The sequence below is a fragment of the Nesoenas mayeri genome, assembly GCF_963082525.1.
Source record: "Nesoenas mayeri genome assembly, chromosome: 2".
Lineage (NCBI taxonomy): Eukaryota > Metazoa > Chordata > Aves > Columbiformes > Columbidae > Nesoenas > Nesoenas mayeri.
Genome location: NC_137543.1, coordinates 119,112,480 through 119,133,140, shown reverse-complemented (window position 1 = coordinate 119,133,140; position 20,661 = coordinate 119,112,480). Strand labels below are relative to the sequence as shown.

At 43.3% G+C, this 20,661-nt stretch overlaps 1 protein-coding gene across 1 annotated transcript in view; it reads left to right on the top strand.

The window, feature by feature from the left end:
* SH3BP5 (SH3 domain binding protein 5) overlaps positions 1-20,661 on the top strand; it is a gene marked incomplete at both ends in the record, with an annotated part of 51,080 nt that overhangs the window by 11,804 nt on the left and 18,615 nt on the right. The window contains 2 exons of the mRNA XM_080340254.1: positions 456-584; positions 20,321-20,485. Coding sequence (XP_080196380.1) covers positions 456-584; positions 20,321-20,485 — 294 coding nt within the window. The remainder of the gene's footprint in view (positions 1-455; positions 585-20,320; positions 20,486-20,661) is intronic.

The following is a 20,661-nucleotide window of genomic DNA, read 5'->3' as shown; positions in this document are numbered from 1 at the left end:
TATGGTAAGGATTACGAGGTGCTGATTGATTTGCCTGCCTGCTAGTCCCATTCTAGCATTGTCTAGCTGAGATGGCTTTGCTGTTGAACTCCCTATCAGAACTTACACTGCTCTTTGCCTCCTCACCAAGCGAGTACTTCACAAGCTATTCCTCTCTGATAAACTCTGCCAGAGGTGACATCTAGCACAGGCTTTTGCAGGCTTTATATAAAAGCTGTCTCTGAGAGACAAAGATTTGGTGTCCAGGCTGCTAGCTTTCACGTATGGTTCTGGGTTCCTGTTATTACCTCTGCTAAAGAATTCTGGCTTGGTCCAAATGCCAGTAACTGTTCTGAATGTGTCAGCTCATGTGTGAATCTAAAGAGCAACCTGAAAGTAGGAGCAAACAGGTAGAAACAAATTTTGAAGCTCTAATCTGTCCTTGTCCTTTCCTTCTTTTCCACAACATTTTGCAGGATGCACGCCAGAAGTTCCGCTCCGTGTTGGTCGAAGCAACAGTAAAACTGGATGAACTGGTAAAGAAGATTGGAAAAGCTGTAGAAGACTCTAAACCTTACTGGGAAGCTCGGAGGGTGGCTAGGCAGGTGAGAACTTTCTGCCTTATAAGCCTGTGCTGGTGGTTGGAGGGCACATGCTGATTGCATTGCTCTCCTGCTATTAATAACATCTTAAGCATGTGCGTTTGGCTGACACTGATCAATGTCTTGAGTTGTGTGTCAGCCATGTGAATCCATGGCAAAAATGTGTTTCTTCGCAGCCACAGCTGCATGTGTTCTTTAGCCCAGGAGCAGCTACAGCAGAATAAACAATAGCAGAAGACTAGTTCTGTTCTCTTATTATCAGTAGCCTTTCAGAGCCCTGCTTGTTCCTATCAGAAGCTGTAATTATTTGAAAATACAGCATGGATTTTGTGTATCTGCTTTTTCTTCTTAAAGCAAAATGCACAGCAGCTAAATAGCTGCAACAGGGAGCTGCTGGGAAAGAGGCTGGAGTGGAGCAGACTTGGGGAAACCTGCAGCGTTTGGTGCTGATTAGCTTGTGCTGAAGCAAAAATGTCCTAAATGAACTGAGTTCTGCTTTCTGTGCTGCCACCAGGACCTTACCTCCATTGCCCCAGCTACTGCTTGATTACTGACAGGCCTTTGTGGCTGTGGCAGGGAGGGATGAGGTGTGGAATTAAGGATGTGATCTGTTGGCTGCAGGGCAAGCAAGAAGGCTTGTGAGATGTCAGTTTCTCACTTTAGGGAAAAGGTAGCTGAGGGCTGAGTGTGGTTGCTTAGGGAGTGCTTCTGCTTGGTGTCTGTCATGGGGTTTGCTGGTGTCTGAGGCTGCTTGTTTTTTCCCCAAGGAGAGACAGCAGTAGAGGAAGAGTTGCCTAGAGCTGCTGCTTCTGTGCTTGGCTGGAAGGATGTGAGGGGTGGCATTTGTGGCTGGGCAGCCAGGAAGTGATTGTTCTTAAGGAGAGAGTGGAAGATGGGGTAGCACATGTGAAATACATCAAAATTACAGAAGGGTTTTGTTTGTAAAACTAAGTGAGGGATGAGTTGATGAGTGAGAAAAGTAGCGTAAGTGTGCGCCAGAAGGGAGAAAGTAAACTCGTGGTGTAAGAGAAGGAGAGAGGAAAGAACACATCCCAGAACAAGGCACGGAAAAGGGAGGTGTGGACACAAGCTTCATGGGTTTGAAAGCTGCTGAGGCAGGAATTGGGTTGAAGGGATGTGCCACGCAAGGTGATACGTGACCATGTTGATCCTTTAAATTGCACGGCATTGTTTTGGAGCCATTGTCTCAGGCAGTGGGGATGATGTGTAGGGGTTGTTAAGCTTAATCCTTCAGGCTGGAAACAGTGTGGCAAATAGGTGAACTCTGCTTCAAAGCACAGAAAGCATGGTATCTACTGCTCATCTATAACTGCTCTGAAGCAATCCCTCCTTATAGGGCCTATGGCGTGTGCTGGAGATAAACCAGTAGTGAGCTTGAGGTACAGAGGAAATTAGTAACAAAATAAGGTCAAGGAATTGTTTATATTGTGTTAATTAGTATGTCCAATTAAAAAAGTCCCCAAAACCCCACTTTGAGTATGATCTTATACTGCTATTACTATAAATAGTTATGTAATACATAGCATGCATAGAACTTCAAGAGTTCTACTTGGAAAAGTCGATGGTAGAAAATGCACACTCTGCAGTACAAAAAAAATCAGATGACTTCGAGGTTTGTAACATCAGGCACTGAGAGCAATGAACTTTGTCCTCTGTCAGAAGCTGACAGCACACTATATCCTGAAAAGGGAATTTTTTTATTGTTGTGTCTTTGCTACCCCTGAAATCCATTCTGTCATGCTGATTCAAAGGTGCTTTGCAAGACCACTACAAACACAAACCACTGAAGGTCCTTAGATTGGTAGAATTGCTACTCTGGCATTTGGCTTGTTTGAGAGAACCGTATTTTTATCCCAATTTGTTTTGTCATTGGGTAGCTTTAAATTTTATTTATCCCAGATGTGCTAATTTGCTGCACAGTCAAATTTCCTTTAATTCCTTGATAACATTTTATTTTATTTTGTTTAAAGTAGGGATTCCCCTTCTAACCATTTAACTTTTTTCCATTTTGTGTTACGGAGCCAGTTATGGAACAGAGCTCCATCTCTGTATCTGCTCAGCAGGCAGAGCTGGAAGGTAATCTGGTTTCTTTTTGGTTCTCTGTCTGATAAAACCTTGAAATAGGAAATGTGAGGGCCAAGAGGAATATTGACATTGAAGGACAGCGAATCTATGTGGAAATCAGGAGACTGGAAAGATTAGTACCAACTGTCAGCAAAGCATCTGCCCGAAGAGTTTTTCTGGTCTTAATTTAGTCTAGAGAAGTTCAGTTTGACTGGGAGCAAATTTACTATATTAAAGTGGGGGAAAGGAGTGGGTAGGAAAATATGAAACTGGAGCAACATACCAGAATATTAATATGTTTAGGTGCCAGCTTGCATCTTGCTTTTATACTTTGATTGGTAAAATTGTAGGGAAATCGTGGGAATAGCTTGATATTTTTCTGTTTAACTTTATAAAAGCATCTAACCTCTGAAGATTGTCTTCCACCTTCTGCCTTTACAGCTATTTTAGATCCATTAGGCTGCCTCTGAAAACGTAGGCATGAGTTTCTCGGTGGTTGAAACGGCTTTAATTAAACAATAAGGGAAAAATGCATGACAGGGCTTGTAAGAGAAAGGGAAGTGTAAATTCTTTTTTGTTGTTCTCAGTAAAGGGAAGTAAAAAATATGACATGTAAATGGATCTCTTCTCGGAACACAGAGTTGCATAATTAATAACATCTAGTTTGGCAGAAATGCAGGAGTTGTCCGAAGCTACTTGCGTTTAAGATACCAGTTGTAGGGTGAGCTGGTTGATGCAAGCTGTATTTAGTCACACCAAGGAGCTTGTTTTCACTTGGAACCAGCATGATTCTCTTCTGGAACTAGATGTTTCATTTATTAAGATAAAACCCATTAAAATAGTATGAGGGCACTGATGTGGGGTCAGCCAAAAATGGGTCCCTGAGTCAAGTACTTCCCTGGAGAAGCTTTAAAACCCTGAGCCCTTTTGTCTCCTCACCTTTACCCCCATCTTGTGCAATCCTCTGCTGCCAGAAAACAGTGATTTCAAAACAGATTAATTCTCCCATGCAAGAGTCCTGTACCATCTTGTTGGTGTTATATATGCCAAGAGAATTTCAGCTTGGCCTGTCTCAGGGTGAAACTTTGCTTTAACAGAACAATGGTCCCTTAGCGTTAGGATTTGAGTGCTTTGTCCTCTGAAGAGGTGACAGGGAACCAGGATGCTCTCTGTTGGCACCAACGCAGTCGCATTTAGCTTTTGCAGAGACTGAAGTGAGAGCTGGCTAATATTCCTGCCCCTGTAGGTTTCATGCAGCTTCTGCCAAGACAACTTCATTGTGGTTCCTCATTTTGGTACACCAGCAGTCCTTTTGTGTTGATTACAAGCACACCTTGCTGGTTTTGAGCGTTTTGATCCAAATTTGTTGTTTAATCAAATTTTAATGTAGTTCTGCTGCAAGATTTTTTTTCTTTTTTGCATTTGGCATATTGTCTTTTCACGTTGTTCTTTAACTTACACCATAATGCACGCGTTCAGTGGAAGAACCTTGACACAAACATTGCTTGTGTAAATACATAAATACATACAATGACCACACTGCAGCAATATGTAATTCCTGTAATCCAGAAGGTGGTCCAGGTTCGAAGTCTCAGGAAGACCTATCTTCCCATGTCTGGTGGTTTGGTTTGGTTTTTGGTAGAAATCTGCTTCCCTGGTTGACTAGTCAGGGAATTAGACTTTTCTTGCCCAAAGGTAATGGAGAAGAAGGGTGAAGTTGCCAGGAAACAGTAATAATGTAAACAGCAGTGCAGGTCTTGAGCCTCTGAGGTAAGTAGTGTCTTCAGCCACTGTTAACTTAGCATTTTGCAGGGCTGAGGCTGTAAAGTGCCTATGCAGTAGTGTCTGGGCAGGTGATAGGGTTGGAGAAGTGTGTCACCTCCCTGGTGACAGTGTGCTGTGGGGCAGGATGCTGTGCAAAAGCAAGCATGGTCTGTTGCGTAAGTCACTGGGCTGGCAGGGGCTGATTTTGTGCTGCTGCATGGCATAGATAAATTACTTTGCCTCTCTCTCAGTTGCCATGTATAATGGAGCTGTCAAGCTGCTGTGAAGCCCAGTTCATTAAGGGAAGTAAAAGCACTTTGGGGTCATTGGGTGAGAGGTGCCATTAAAACACTGTTATCCGTACGTCATCACTTGTGAACCCAGGGACAAACTGAACAGAAGGACTTGCCTTTCTGCTTTGCTTCTGCCGGGGGAAAAAAAACCAAAGAAATCTGATAATAATGTGTTCCCACCAACCTCCACAAATAAAACAGTCCATGCATTTGTAGTGACCCTAGCCTGAATAAAAGCCCTGTTGAGTATTGCTTTAAATTAAGCTTCAGCTCCTATTACTGTTTGTTTGTTTCCCAAGTGAGGAGTTACATTTTAGTGCCCAGTACTGGCTCAGATTGGGAGGAGGTGTGAATTCTTTGCTCAGCTTTACTACCGAGCTTATTTGAGAGGGACATGGTTTTGCTTTGTGATATTCCCCTCACTCCCCCTGTGTCATTGAGCTTTTACAAAAGAGTGTCAGAAAACTTGCTTCAGGCAAAAATAGATGAAAGATCTATGCTAGGTCATATCTATATGTATCTCTCACTAAGTAGCAAGTGTTCAGAGAGCAAGATGTTGAAGACTCTGCATGTTCTGCTTCCTCTTGGGTCACTCTTCCTGGTTCAGCTTTACAACTAATTCTCCTTTTTAAGTTGCTGGCATACTTTGTAAAGCAGCACGCTTTTATCTCAAAAGGCTTGGAAAACCAGGCTGGAATTGGTATGTATAACAGCTCATCCCTGCTGAAGTCTGGGCACCCCTGAGAGGAAATGCAGTTGATGGACAAAGTAGATTGTGTTCAGCAAGGACAGCTAACCTGTCCCTTCACTGCAACTTTTTACATAGTAAAGCTCCTTCCTCTCACCTCACTATTTCTCTCATTTAATACTTTATACTGGATTGCCACATCTGCTTGAAGAAATCAGCTGACAGGGTAAAGAATTGTTAGTGCTGAGTTCTCAGATATTCAGAGCCTGGGTCTCCATTCTGCCCATCTTTGCAAAACTTGAGGCCCTTAATCACCAACTGTAGTCGGTGGTGAGAGGTAGGTGCATTTGAAAAGACTCCTGAGGTACGTACATCTTCCTTAAACGCAGAGGGTATTAAGACACCTTGTCTTGGGTTTTTTAGCCATTTGAAAGTTGTCGGGTGAATCCTTCATCAAGTGGTTCAATGAATCTTGTACCCAAAGTGATAAGTAACTACTGTTATTCCTGCAGAACAGGAACTGAGCCACTTGATGCTGGAGGTGGGAGGGGTGTAAGCGCATCAAAGCACACTTGCCTAGTTGGAAGACGCTCTTCCTCAGCAGGTGAGGCCGATGCTGTTCTTTGCAGGTCAGGATTGCAGTCCCTGTAAATGAACAAAATTTTTGAAAGCGGCCATTGACACCTCAGTTTCTAGGTGTTAGGCTTGAGATGTCTCAAAGTAGTGTGGAAAGTGTGGAAGTTACAGATGGTAGCTTTTGTAGCTCAGGAGACAAAAGCTTTTCAAATTTACATAGCCTGGAGGTTCAAAACTGCCAATCACCCTTAAAAATTAATTAGAAATTGGAAGGCAAGGTCTTAGCAGTGTTGCTTCCTGGAGCACCCAAGTTTCCCATCCAGATCTGCTCAGTGAGAGCTACTTAGATGACAGCACCAGCTGGCAGGAGGGCAGCACAGAGAGTGGGTGGGAGCTCCTGGGTCCAGATCCAACAGCAGTGGATGTCCAGGTCTTGCCCTCTGGTTCGTAGATGTATTATCCGTCGATATATTGGAAGTAGCCATGTCATAAGGAATCTCCTTTTCTATCCTGTTTTTATGGGCTGAAGTCCTCGTGCTCCTGTTCAAGACAACAAGGAGTTAAGACTGATGCGTATTATCTGGTAAGCTTATCTTGGCAAAAAAAGGTGGAGGGAGAGGGAACTTGAGAAGCAAAAATTAAACGTCAGCAGAACTGTGACAGACTTGCATTGCTGTTTGGCAACTTGCCGTGGAGCTAGTAAAAAGCAAAATTATGGACACAGTTACAGTGGAACAAACAACTGACCTTGCCTGGCTGAAGGAGTGTTTCTGGTTAACTGTTTAGTAACCAGAATGCTACCTAGTGGGTTCATATTTTCAAAGCAAGGATAGAGAAACTTCACAATTGACTTAGAGAAACCTTCTACAAATCCTTCCAACTCTTTAAGAAAAAACCCAAGCACCTATAACACTCTTTCCATGGCTTTAGTTCAGTGCTATGTTTACATTGGTAAGTCACGATTGTCTGCGCAGTGCTGCTGCTAATGGACTGTTAATTCCGGCCTCTCTTACACTTTGTTCATCTTGTACATGGAGAAAGCAGTAGAAAACCATGTGGGCAAAAGTGTTCCTTTTATCAAACTGCTTTCAACAAGGGGTGAGTAACTGCCATAGGCTTCTAAGAGTATTTCCACCCATGTTCGTGGTGGTGGAGCCGGCAGAAAGTATTTTCTATGGATGTTGATCCTCCGATCACTGGCAATAATCAGTCTAGGCTGCCAATACAGGCTGTGTTAGCTGTGGTCTGGGTATGCTGTTTTAACTGAAGATGCTGTATTGCAGCTGCCCTGGTGGCTCCTGGGGAACCTCACAGCAGTGTGTGGATAGAGGAGGGAATGATTTTTGGTTTAGGAACGTGGGGTGAATGGTGTGAGAAGTGGCTTTTGCTCCCCAGGTTCCTAAGTCAACTGTACAGGAATGGCTGTGATTTGGTTTTCGGATGACTTAGGCTGCTGGGGTGGAGAGGCAGCTCAGAGGCAGGGGAGCAGCTCCTCTCCCAAACTGGAACTTAACTTTTGGCGATCAAGAAACTTGTCAGTGGGGTGGAGACTGACGTGATTGCCTTGGTTTGTGCTGAGGCAGGCCAGGCTTGGGAGGGAAGCAGCACAAGCCTTGGCTCAGAGAGATGGCTGGGATGCTGTGAAGGGAAAACAGACATGGAAGTTGCCTTGTGGGCAATTAAGGAGCCTAGTGCTGTGAAGAGATGGTAAGTAGATGACATGTAGGTGAGCAGTGCAACAAGCGGTGCTTGAAAGGATGAAGCATGGAGGCTGTGGGTTGTGCCTGATGGTGTGTGTGTCCTTCTTCCCATTTTCCCTTTCCCTGTGGACCTGCTCTAGACCTGAACCCCTTCTTCCCAGCAACTCTTTCATTTTTTTTTTTTTGTTACAAAACACATCATTAAATCTTGGAGAAACCATGTTGATATGACGTCAGTCCTCTTGTGAACTGTGGAGTTCCCATTGCTGTGATCCCAGAGGGCATTCTCAGTATATTAATCTCCCTTTCCACGTGGTGCGTGAGTGGCTGTGGGGCCAGGCACTCATCTGAATTGGAAACAAGCCAAGCAAGGGAATTTGACATCCGTAGTTTTATTACTGAGGGAGAGGAGTCAATTCCTGGACTTCCACCAGGGAAACCACTGAGTTTTGTAAACTTTATTTCTAGAGTGGGATGTGCTTTGTGTTAAGGAAAGAAAATGTTTGGCCACACTCAAAATTGGATAGAGTGCCTCTGTGCTCTCATCATGTTTGCACAATTGTGATTGAAACCCTGTCAGTACTGTATAGGAGTCACTGCTCTGCGTTCAGGTTCATATGGCTCAGTGTTTCACTGGTGCCAGATGGAGCTTGTGCTGGGTGTGTTGTGTTTGTTCCACCTGAATGCTTAAAACCTGAAAACTGTATTCTAAGTCCTGCTTTATGTTGCATTTTCCTTCAGACTGAAGTTGTGATGAAGCCTAGGAAGCTGGGGGCTCAGGGAGACTTACCTGGGTCAATCAGCTGGGTTTTGCCTGGCTGATTTATTTGCGTTGTTATTTATTTACTTAAAGACCTCAGTTTTACATTGATGTTCTGGCTCTGTCATCTGATTGAGCAGTGTGATGTTTGAGTGTCTCAAACCAGCTGTCCTTAAACTGCTGAGAAGATAACAGATGTTGCCTGGTGGGATTTTGGAAAGTTGTGCCAAAGATCTGATCTGTGAAGGAAAGCTCCTTAATGTGTTTGTCTTCCCATAAACCCTACTAATGTGGGATAGTAGGTCAATGTGAGTGGTGGGTTTCTGCCCTTTTAATCCTGAGCAGCTGGAAATCTGCCCCACGTCTGGGAACACTAACAGCCGCTTCTTCACAGGTAAACAGGAAAAAATCCTTACCTGATTCATATTTAGTAATCTGTTACCTATATTTCTTGCAGATTAGGTGGCATCTGTAGCAAAACCATTTGCAGATGCCTTCTTCCTGGCACCTTTGGGTTGTAGGAAGTAGTTTTTAGCCACTTGGTTGTTGAAATACTTCTGTTGATAAATTCTGTGCACATACGCATTTCCTCTAAAAGTTAGACCTCTTGTATCTATCTGTGCTTTCTATGCCTTGATGAATGGGTCTAGTTATTTTGCATTGGTATTTATACATCCTACATTTTCATTTTATGTGAGCACTATTGTGTTGATGGATGATTGGTTTGTGTAAGCTATTGATGCAAAAACTGTAACTGGTCTTCTCATCAGTAGTAGAAGCGATGCCTTGGAGGGGTCCGTTATAGAAATTTGTTAGCTGTGCGCTGTAAATTAGAGGTTCTTCCCTGTTCTGCTTTTCTTGCCAGAAGTAGAAGAAAATACTGTTTTCATCTAAGTATTTTGAAGAATTTATCTAGGTGAGATGAAAAATACGACTGTCATTTTTTGGTGTTTCTTTCTCCTACCTTACAAAGCATCCATCAGCTCTTAGCTCTTCTGGATGGCACAGTATGAAGCCAGCTAGCTGTTCAACCTCCTCTCCAGTAAATGTCAACGATGCAATGACCTAATTATTTTCCCTACCCTTCAAGAATGTTTTTTCTTGTTCTTTTTCTGTTGTCAAATACTACAAGTGTTGTGCAAGTAGGTCTGAAATACTGGAATACCGGGGGGGTAAGCTGGTGTAGAAATGCCCTCCGTTCTTTGAAGTAAATGGGAGAGGGCTGGGGTGGGAAGGTTTAGTGTGGGTTTTTTTCAGCTGATTTAGGTAAAAGGAAGTGCTCTAGGTGATGTGACTATGGTGCTTAGCCACAGATGCAGCGGCAGATGCTGGGACCGGCGGGAAGGTGTAAGCAGTTCTCAGAGGTGAATTCCTTTTTTCTCTGCTGTTGCCTGAAGATTTCATTAACATCATTTTGCATCCTTTTCTGTTTGGAAAGACCCAAGAGATTTAAATTGTGGGTTCCTTTGTATAGCTTCAGCACTTTGCGTAGCTCTCGCCAAAACGGAAATCTACGGTGTTTGAAAAAACAGTAATTTAATGGAAAGATCGCCTTGCTTTGTTTTCTCTTACCATTTCCCCTTCTAATATTTTCTGACCATTAGTAAAGGCTATTTCAAGAGATTGTAAGACAGTATCATGTGTTAAAAATAGTAGCTTGGGTGACTTGAGGTCAGGGTGATATCCTGTGTACCTGTTTTGGGTGGTAATAGCTATGGGGTGACTGCTGAAGGCAGCACAAGTCTTGCAACTTTGGGGAAGTTGTTCCCCAGCCGTTATTGTGTACAGTGGTCTAAGTCAGTGGGTGTTAATCATGAAATGATAAATGCTCATGCTAGGGGCTGTTGCCAAAACAAATCTGATAGGGATGTTGGTTACTGTCTTCTTGGGTGTGTTTCATTATGACTTCTAGTAGGACAGTACGAATTTATGAGCTCTTTTTGATTCTTGCTGGAAAAGATTGTTTGAAGAGTCTAAGTCTTTTGTAGCATATGTTGGAACAGCTCTGTATTGATTCAGTTTCTGTAAGAAAAATCTCTCCTAAGTGCAGCAAACTTGCAGTTCAGCTGTTAGAAAATACATTTCTGTGCCAGGATGGGGAAGAAATGTCCATCTTTTTTAACTGTGTCGTCTTCTTATGTTTGTTTGCTTCTCCTGCCCCCCACAACTTAGTAAAGGGTGCTAATGGTTTGTTCTCAAAGGAGGATTTTATTGCTGTGAAGTGGAATTGAAATTTTGTCTGTTCCTGTTGCTACGGAGACTTTTTCCTTCAAGGAACAAACTTATCCCTCCATTTGTCCAGGACACCACCCCCAACTTTTTCCTTTAAGTGAAGTCAGCCTGTTACTCACATGTGCTATGGAGTCATATAATTCCACTAGGAAAAATTTTGAAGGGTCAATAGATTAATTCTCTTCAACACGTCCATTAGGAAAACGACTGTCTCAAAAGTAGCTGTGAGCATGTGGTCAAAGATGTGCAAGGTCAGCCTGGGCCTTTCTGCTGGAGCACATCCCTGCTATTGAGGACGGGCAGTTCCTGCTGGGTGTCAGGCTGACTGGGGGGATGTGTCCAGAACGGCCCATCACCCAGGTGAAATTCCTACCCACGCACCTTTTCTTTGCTAATTTTGGTATCCACGCATGCACAGGTGTGCTTTCAGAACCGGCCTGCCGTTTACTTGCCAAGCCTATGGAAGCTTTTATGAACAAATGTTTGCTGGTTCGGTGGCAATTAGGTGACAAAACGATCTGGTGTTTCTCCTGAATATATCCCTTGCATGTGTATGAACATTTATTATCTTGGATAATTAGCATAATCCACTAAGGCGGGCTATGTAAATCTTGCAATGTGTTGTTTGTGGGAGTTTGTTCCTTGCTTCTATATTTGATTTCAGCAAAGGAGGCTGCTGCCAGGTAGAGACAAGCATGCAGAGACTCTGTAAACATAGAAGCCAGCTGTAAAGCCTAAACTTGCCAAGTTATTGCCTAATCCCTGAGAGTGCAGGGGCACACTTGGGTGGAGGGTTATCTTGATATTCTTCTCTCATAATAAGATATTTTACCTTGGAGAGAAAAACCCAGACATACTCTCTGATCCCTTCTTCAGGAACACAGCAGCTTTATCGTTTTGGCCATGAACAAGTGCACAACTACCAAGCAGATGGCAGTGAGTGCCCAAGAAGGCTGTAATTGGATGGCATTTGTATGAACAATTTGTCATATTCTGGTGCCATGGACTTATTAATTAGTGTGAGTTACTCCAAGCAGACTAGCATCTCACAACAACCTCACAAAAAATAAGGGAAGGCCAAAAGGCTTGGTGTAGTATCTTCCATACGGTCTCTTTGCCCAAATGAGCACTGCCTCCCTACTCCTGTGAGGCAAGGAGCTAGATTGATTAAAAACAGTGAGGAGACCAGTAGCTTTCAAATGACTGAGTGCACAGTGGCGACGATCGGCTCAGAGATTATATTCTTGCCCTTATTTTACAGGATGCTAATTTATAGCCTTGATTGGAGCCACTGGAGAACAGAGGAAGGCTGCCAGCTGATTGTTCAGTCCAGGACTGTTATTAACAGTGTTTAAGGAAACTGTACACTTAGATATTTTCTTTCTCATTTCCTTCTGTAGCTCCTAAAGAATGGGGGGTGAGATTCTGTCTTTGAGGAGACCAACTGTCTATATGCTGGTAACAGAAGCAGCTATTGAAGTGAGCTGTTTGTCGTGCCCTGAACTTTTTGACTCTTGCGATACGGCTTGTGATCCTGTCTTAAGGGAGTTACATATATCACCTAACTTTAGCACAGAGATAGATGTCTTTCAGAGCACACTTTGTAGGTCTCCTCTGATTTCGTGGGCCTTTTTATAGACTACAGGTTTAACAGAAAATAAAGCAGAGCCAGGAGTCAGGTCAGTTCTGTAACAATCAAGCTGTCAGAAGGAGAGTGCTGGATGCATGGATGGGACCAAAAAGCCCAGCACAAGAACAAGACACCTAATCAAAAGCAGAGACTAAGACACATCTGGTCATTGTATTCCACAGGCATTGCATTAATTATACAACAGGGAGGAAATGGTTTGTGCTCCAAAAAGCTCTAAGAAGCCTTATTTTTGCCTTCTCTTCCCCTTCACCTTTTCCACACAGATAAAAATCTTCAAATCTGTTTTTGCAAAAGCGAATTTTGACCTGTGTACAACTTTATGGCTTTTCAATAAACAGGTTAAAAAAATACAAGAGTGTTTCAGACTCCTGAGAGACTATTTTCTGTCAGTAATGCAAACGATCATCACAGATTAACATACAGCTCACAAGAAGCCTCATAGATCTGGCAAAATGAGATCACTCCTGAGGCTTTGGATTTTGTAAGTTGTTTATAAGCACCTGTATATAGCCTATAGTAAGAAGGAGTTTCTGGTTTTTACTGCCTTTCAGTTCTGGTTTGGCTTGGAGAATTTAGTCTGTAGGGGGAGAGGAAAGCAAAGTCGTGGTCCTCAAAACAAGCAAAACAACCACCCCATAACCGCATCGCTATTCTGATTATTCAAGAAAATAAACGCATGGGTCTGAGAATCTAGGAGAACATTCAGCACCACTGCCAATTTTTTGCAATTATGTTCTTTGTTTTTTGATAAACTGTAAGAAAAAAATGGAAAGTGGTGGTATTTGGTAGACATGCTGGTTGTACTAGTCCTCTGGAGGTCATCTGATCTAACCTCCTGCTCAACGCAAAACTGTCAGCATTGCTGGATTGCATCAACCGTGGCTTTGCCAATTCTTTAAAACCTTCAGAAATGGAGGTTTATAACCTGTTTGAAGGTCACACTGTCCTCCTAGTAGGACAGGTTCTTTTTTTATGTGCAACCTGAACTTTCAAGCTGCCATCTGTGCCTGTTGCTCCATGTTACACCACCCAGTACTACTGAGAAGCATTTGTTCAACTCTGTCATCTTTGCAGCTCCCCTTTCAAATTTTGGCTGACAGCTACTTAGATCAATCCTTAGTCTCCTCCTTGCTAGACTAAAAAAAAGCCCGCATCCCTCAGCACTCCTTGTAGGAGTCATTGTGGGCCTCTGGACCCTTTCTTGACATCCCTCTTGAACTGGGGGGTCTGGGTGTTGTACTCAGTGTGCAACCTCACCAGCACTGAGTTGGGAGGAATGATGGCTTCCCAAGATTGGCCAGCCCTGACTCTTTGGATGTAGCTTAGGACATGGTTTGTATTACAACCAGAGTCCGCGTTTTCAGCTTTTTCAGCCTGGCACCTGCTATAAGGTGCAGGCGTTTTATGGCAGAACTGAACTTCCGTCTGTGCTGATCATGGGATTATTCCACCCCAGGTGCAGGGCTCCACAATTCTCCTTGTTGAACCTTGTGAGGTTTCTCTTGGCTCAGTCAAGTTTCAAAAGGTCCATCTAGGTTGAGGTTCCGCTATTTGCCTTTTCAACTTAACATCATCCGTGGATTTGCGGGGGTTGCAGCTGTGCTGGTATCAAGACTGTTGTTGGGGTGTTGAGCATTATGGGTCTTTGTATTGATGCTTGGGCTGCTCTTCTTGTGGTGGTGTCAAAATCGTTTTTAGGATGTTGAGCATCATGGACCCTTGTGTTGATGTCTGGGCTGCCAGCTGCATTGAAATAGGGTGAGGAAGCCAAAATAGCAGCACTCAGTGGCTCAGTACTGTGAATTCCGTCGCAAGCGCTCACTGCCTTCACTTTCTAGGCTTCCGAAGTACTGAACCCACCACAGCGGTAGGCAAGATGGGTATGTTGTGGTTAAGGGGTGTTGGTCCCGCTGTCCTAATCCCTGCCAGGAGCTTGTGCAGGATGGTGCGGTGGGATCACCACCATCAGTGTGATCCCCGAAGCCCGGCAGCGCTGCAGCAGCTCTGGTGGGCAACTGGTGGAGGAAAGTTCCTGTTTTAAAACACGTTCCCTGTTGTACTTTGCCCAGCAAATTAACTGTGGGATGTTGTTAAATGAATAAGGGGAGGTCAGAATGGAAACATCTGAAACTTACTTTCTTCTGAAGAGTGAGACTGGAAGCCCGTTAATTGTTATCTATTTGGTAGTAAGCAAGTAAGTGTTTGCTGGTAGCAATTAAAATATTGTTTTAAAGATTAATGAGTGGAAGAGACATTGGTTTCACATTAACAAACAAGCGCCTTTTAGAGCAAAGGCCTCGGGCCAGCACGTGATGTGCTGGTGTCTTGTTCTGAGCAGCAGCTGCGTGTTCCCTTCACACTCCAGCTTTCAGCAATTTTATAAACAGAGATTGTCCATGCCTTCTATTTGCAATGGCACAGAGATGCTGAAAGAAAGTGGGTGTCGAGACCTTGGCAGTGTGGTGTGAGATGGGTTCACCTGGCTAAATATGAAGCCAATTTTTTTTAATATTTGAAAAAAAAATACTCTTTGCTGACTGTCATTTCTAATGGGAAATTTGCCAGTTGTGTTAGTGATGCCCTTTTCATTAATTTACCAGCAGTCGTTGTCTGGCCCTTTGGTGAGGGAAGCTGGCCAAGAGGTGAAATTCTGTAGCATGGTTGACCCCACAAAATGTACCCTCTGCATCTATTTCAGGCAACCGGCTTGGCCGTTATCTGCGTGCACATGTGCTCGTGAGTCAGGGGCTGGGCAGTGTCTACCAGGATGGATTAGATGTTAGCTAACCTCGGAGGAACGCCGTAGCTGTGGTATACCGTGTTTTGGTGTCACTGGTATTGTGTAGTCCTGTATAGCCAGGTAGGCAAAAACAAAAATTGGGGATTAGATGAGATGAGGAAGGGGAGCATGTGTCTTGGTTGTTGTCAACACAGAAGATTCAATCTATGTGTGGTAGGGTGGAAAAAATCCTCTATTAGGTCAACTGGGCTTTTTTTCTTTTTAATTTTGTGGCCAACGTAGGGGGATTGGGGCAATAAAAGCTATGTGGACTGAACAGAAAATTGTATTTCATAATTAACGAGTCCAGGACTTTCTGCTTTGAAGGTGGACAAGGAGATGTGTCTGTGCTGGCCTGAAAATCTATGTGCTGCTGCCAATCCCAGAAGAATGACTACATTTAAACAAGTGCCTGGTTTTGTTTTCTTCTATCAGCTTGCCATGGCCTAGCTTTTTTGTTTTCAGCCCTATCTGTAGCTAACAACATAATCAAGCTGTTGCACGTGGTTCCCTTCTGTGCAAGGGCCCTGTGAAGGCTAAGCAGAGAATTGCCCATGAGGATGCAGGTTTTATCCCCCTAAAAGGGATTTATCAGGACTGAGCTCCTTTCAGCAATATGAATAGCTTGCAGTTCTCAACCCTGTCAGTACCCCTTTAATTTTACATCGTTGTTTGTTTTAAAAGTTGACGTATTTTATATCGCCGTGCTCCATTTGCTTCTGTGAGTGCTGCTACTGCCTCTCACTTCTGAGCTGAGACCTCTGTGGCTGCTTAATTGTATTTCTCAAGGAGTCTCATTTTACATTTTATGCTAGCAGGGGAAGGGCCTGCAGTGAAGACATTCAGTTGAGTTTCCTGGCAGAAAACGGTGATGATGAGACAGAATGAGCTCCCGGTCACTGTGGCAGTGGGAGCTGAGACACATCATCCCTGGTTCCTAAGGTGTCAAGGCTTTCTTGTTTTCAGTAAGGGGTTTCACTGGCCTAGCTCCTTCTGGCTTTTATGTCAGGTGGACTCCACCAGGCACCAGAGATCTGACATCTCTGCACCAGAACACCAGATAGTTGACATCTCTCCAACCTCCCTCAGAGATTTTTGTCCTCATCCCTAGTACATTTTTCCCTCATTCTACCCCAGGGCTAAACCTCTCTCAACGCAAACTCCAGTTTGTGCTTGAAAGCAAAATAACCCAGTTTTCAGCTATTCATTTGAATTTTGAATTCTGGACTTTTGAGAGAAGCAACCACCCTCTAAAATGAAGAAGTTAACACGCAATGTCAGGAGGTTGCATGGAGATGTGAGCTCCTGTTCTTTCTGATTTAAAAACCACACAAAGAACGTGGCTACTCTCTCTTCCATCAAACTGAGTGATCTGCAGGCTTGAAAGCTGAGAGCAATCTGTCAGTGATGGTGCAGAACAACTTGTTTGAGCTGGAGGCAGTTTTAAATGAAGGCTAATTATTGACTAACTGTACTAACTAAAGCGTTTGAGTATCCCTTTTCACCTTGGCACAACCACAAACCTGTTGATGTTTCTCTAATGACTATTCTATCATTCTTCACCCCATCATTTGGCTCTTTTTCTTTCCCAGGCTCTCAGTAAGTTGCTTAAAATAAAAGACTGTAGACTAATTTCAGTTAACTGTTGAAGCTGAATTGCTGTTTGGACTAACTTTTTTGCTTAAACCAAAAAGCATTTTGCATTCCAAAACAGTGTTTCCAAACTGCCATTGCAGAGTAGCATTCAACAAATACAGCTGGGAGAGAGTATTGAAATACGGTTTTGTTTCAGTTTTCCATTTGCCCACACGGTTACGGGGCATGAAGCTGAATGTGGCCAGAATTGTGGGCCTGCTTGTTAACAGCTTTGGCTCTCAATGTCCTACGGGTCCAGGTGCAAGTAGAAATTGTAAATTTAGCTTCTGGTTCTCTTATCATAAAGAACATTCTCTTGCTGTGCAGCCAGTTGTGCTTTTTAGAGGCTTCATCAAAAGAGCTGCTAGCACTGAAGCTGCCCCTCAATGTTGCTTTCCGTGGGGATTTAGTAACTCAGTTCCTAACGCTCTGTAGACTTTTTTGCAGGCTTAAATGCGTCGCTCCCTGAGCAGGTTGTGGGTGCCAACAGAAACTTTGAAGTGCTGATGCAGTTAGGGTGAGAAAGCTGCTCTTCTCCCGTCCTTGCTCTGCCCTCCTAGGATCTGGTTTTACTGGAGTTTCGAAAGCAGGTACTTGCTGGTGCGGTTCTGCCTATGCCAGGAGCAGGTTGCCAGTCCGTTCTCCTGGGTTTGTATGGAGTTTCTTGCGTGGGCAGGCCCGCTCCTGCGATGGCACAGCCACGGAGCTGAAGCTTTCGCTGTGGGTCAGCTTTGAGAGCCTTATTGCCTGGAAGTTACTGGGACCTGCGTCCCTCTTGTAGAGTATTCCTTGAAAATCAGTCCTGCTCTTCCTCCTGATGCCCTCAGCGCTGCTCTGCAGTACTTAGTGCAGGCTCTTACTGGATTCTTGTGTTTTATTTTGCTTTAAAACAATCTCATCTCAGACCATTTTATGGACAACTTTTGGGCTTTATTTGCATTTGTTCCCTTTACTAGCATAGGTCAAGCTCACTGGAAAAAAAAAAAAAGTTGTGAAGTTTTTGAGAATTCAGCAGAGGATTTTTTGGGGAATAGGATTCAGGCTTTTTGTTGTGTCCTTTATTGGAAGCTTAGGTTGTGCCTTGTTTAAAGATTCTCTGATGCCTTTCCTGTGCTTGGTGGGTACCATAATTTAGGTTAGTTAGTGGCTGAACTTAAATATTCTTTGGTCAGGCTTATTCTGAATTTATAAAATGTATTAATATGTTTGAAACAAGCAGCTGGCGACTGGGGTGGTGAGGAGATGTAATGTGTGGGGTTTTTTCGTAGACTTTCTAAGAGGCCATATTAATGATGAATTAACACCAGGATGCTGCAGCAAAGGGCATGGTTAGATGAATTTCTCTTCTGTGAAAAGCACCAGCAGCCACTTCAGAAGAAAATGCATCAAGGATCTTGGTTGGAAGGAAATTACTGTGCTGATTGTGATGCCTTTGATTTCCCTCCCCAGCTAGTAGCTGAAGGACCTCTGACATATAACTCCTATTTTTCCATGGTCATTTTGGGGTGAAGTACCTCTCTGTGTCATGAGGGGAAGGAAGTAAGAAGGGCTTACTGCTATTTTAGGACATCATAAAGGAAACTTAATGTGCTTGATTTCCTTTTGAGACTCGTGTTGTGGGATAAATGCACCATTGTTCTACTTATTTCCCATTTTTTATCAACGATTTTTAGCCACTTCCCAAATGATGACCATTTCTTCACGCTAAAACCTCTTCCTTTATTCATAAGACCTCATTTTCCCCAATTTAGGGTTCTGTATGTCAGAGTCCTTTCCCCTGTTTCAGCCTCAGGCTCCTTCTCTGTACATCATGATATGTAAAGCTTTATTAATTATTTTGTCCTGTCAGTCATATCTGGTCAAAGACATTCCCCATAGGTATAAACTGGGTAATTCCAGTTTATTTTTAAAAAAATCATTGAAGTGTAAACTAAAATTCTCTTCACAGTGCTGGATGTTCAATTAACTGAATGTGAAGTTTACATTTGAAGGGTGGCATTTCACTGCAGAACAGCTTAAAAATACTACTTTTAAGCAGAGATTTATGAAATATATAATTTAGAAGAGTACAGGTAGAGGCTTTACTTCTGAGCTAAACAAGATATTTGTGCGCCAACCCCAAAAGGGGTCTAGAGCAGGAAAGTGCTGATAGAGACAGCAAATGAACATAAAAGCTTCAGAATTAAAAATTTCCCATGAGGGAAAACAATGTGAAACGCGTGTGTTTGAAAGCCCGAATCTTAACATTGCTGACCATTCAGTGATAGCTATGAAAAGAGAGGACATCTCCATCTTATTAAAAAAAAAAGGCACAAACAAAACCCAGCCAACACTAGTTATTTGTTTATGGACAATCTTTGTCTATTTGTTATAGAGTTAACTGTTTTGAACATTTAAGGCATGTCACCAGTACTCAAGTGCAGCACCGCAGAGCGCTGAACTCTGTGGTGACTTTTGTCACCATGGTACTGCTAAAACCTGCAGTATGGCTGCCATCATTTCTGCTTTATTGGCTGCTCTCCCTTTTTTGGGCTGAATGGGCAAGGGTTTGGGACCCTGGAGGGCTGACGCTCAGCTCTGAAAAATCAGAAGTGGCTCCAGCCTGCGAGATGGGATGTGAACGTTTTACTTGAGGACTGTTTAGAGTGGGGTTCAGATATTGCGAGAGCCTTGCTAAAACTTTCAGGAGAGACAAAAGTGGTCTGTAGATGAGATCTTGGAGAAATTTGTTTTGGTCCAGAATAAGAGTGATCACGGCTCATTGATTAGATGGTTTCTAAGCTGCGCTCGCTTTGCTGGGGATGTTGTGTGTTGTTTTGGAGGAGTCTTTACTCTCACAGCAAGAATGATATATTAATAGTTGACCAGAAGACTCTGTTCTCCCTTGCTTCCACGCACATTTCCTTCAAGCGCAAACTTGGTGTTGTTTTGCTGAAAAGAAGCAGCAGTTTCCAAAGGATGTAGCAGGGTCTTTATCTTTTACATGCATTGCAAATTCCCTTGGTTACCTTCGTGTCTCTGTACTGGAGACTTGCTGCACCACTTGTGTCCTGGCGATAGCAAAGTAGAAGAATATCCAAAGAATGAGCAGCCACCTTCTCAGAAAATGTGTTTGTGCTTTATAGCAATGTAATACTTCAAAAAAAATTTCCTTGGTGTGATTTATGTTGCACCAGGTAAAAATCCCCACTGACTAAACTCAGGGAGTGTCATTCTCAATGAGTTCTCCACCTGCTACAAATTTACTATTACGTTTTCCTTCTCAGTGATTAAACAGACATCACAAGGTATTTACCTGTCATCCAGGCGCTTATTTGTAGACCATCAGCTGTGCGTTTTTGGACTGAGAACACTATGAGACATTTATTTGCAATTTACCTATTTGGGTGGGAACTGCTGTCTTGGCAGGACTTAACTCCAGTGAGGAAATATGTGTCACTTCCAAGTAGAAGCCTGGGAAACAGTAATGCTGGTGTGGGTGTTTTTTAAAGTCCTGGGACTGGTGTGGTAGATCTTCTAAACATGATTGTGAGGGCTCCTTTGTCTCTGATCTCAATTTCTCTTCTTGTTTTTTAGGCACAACTGGAAGCTCAGAGGGCGACTCAGGACTTCCAGAGGGCCACTGAAGTGCTGCGTGCTGCAAAAGAGACCATTTCTCTCGCTGAGCAGAGGCTGCTGGAGGATGACAAACGTCAGTTTGACTCTGCCTGGCAAGAGATGCTCAACCATGCTACTCAGAGGGTAATACAAATTTGCCCCAGCGTCTATCTTTTCCACATTTTTTGTCCTCCTGTGGTGTATGAGGCTAAGTTTCTGAAAGAACAAATTTTGTATTGGTCCAGATACATGGCGTGTAAGAAATGAAGGCACAGAAAATTATGAAGCCTAAAGTGAAGTGATTTGGGCCTTGGGCTGCT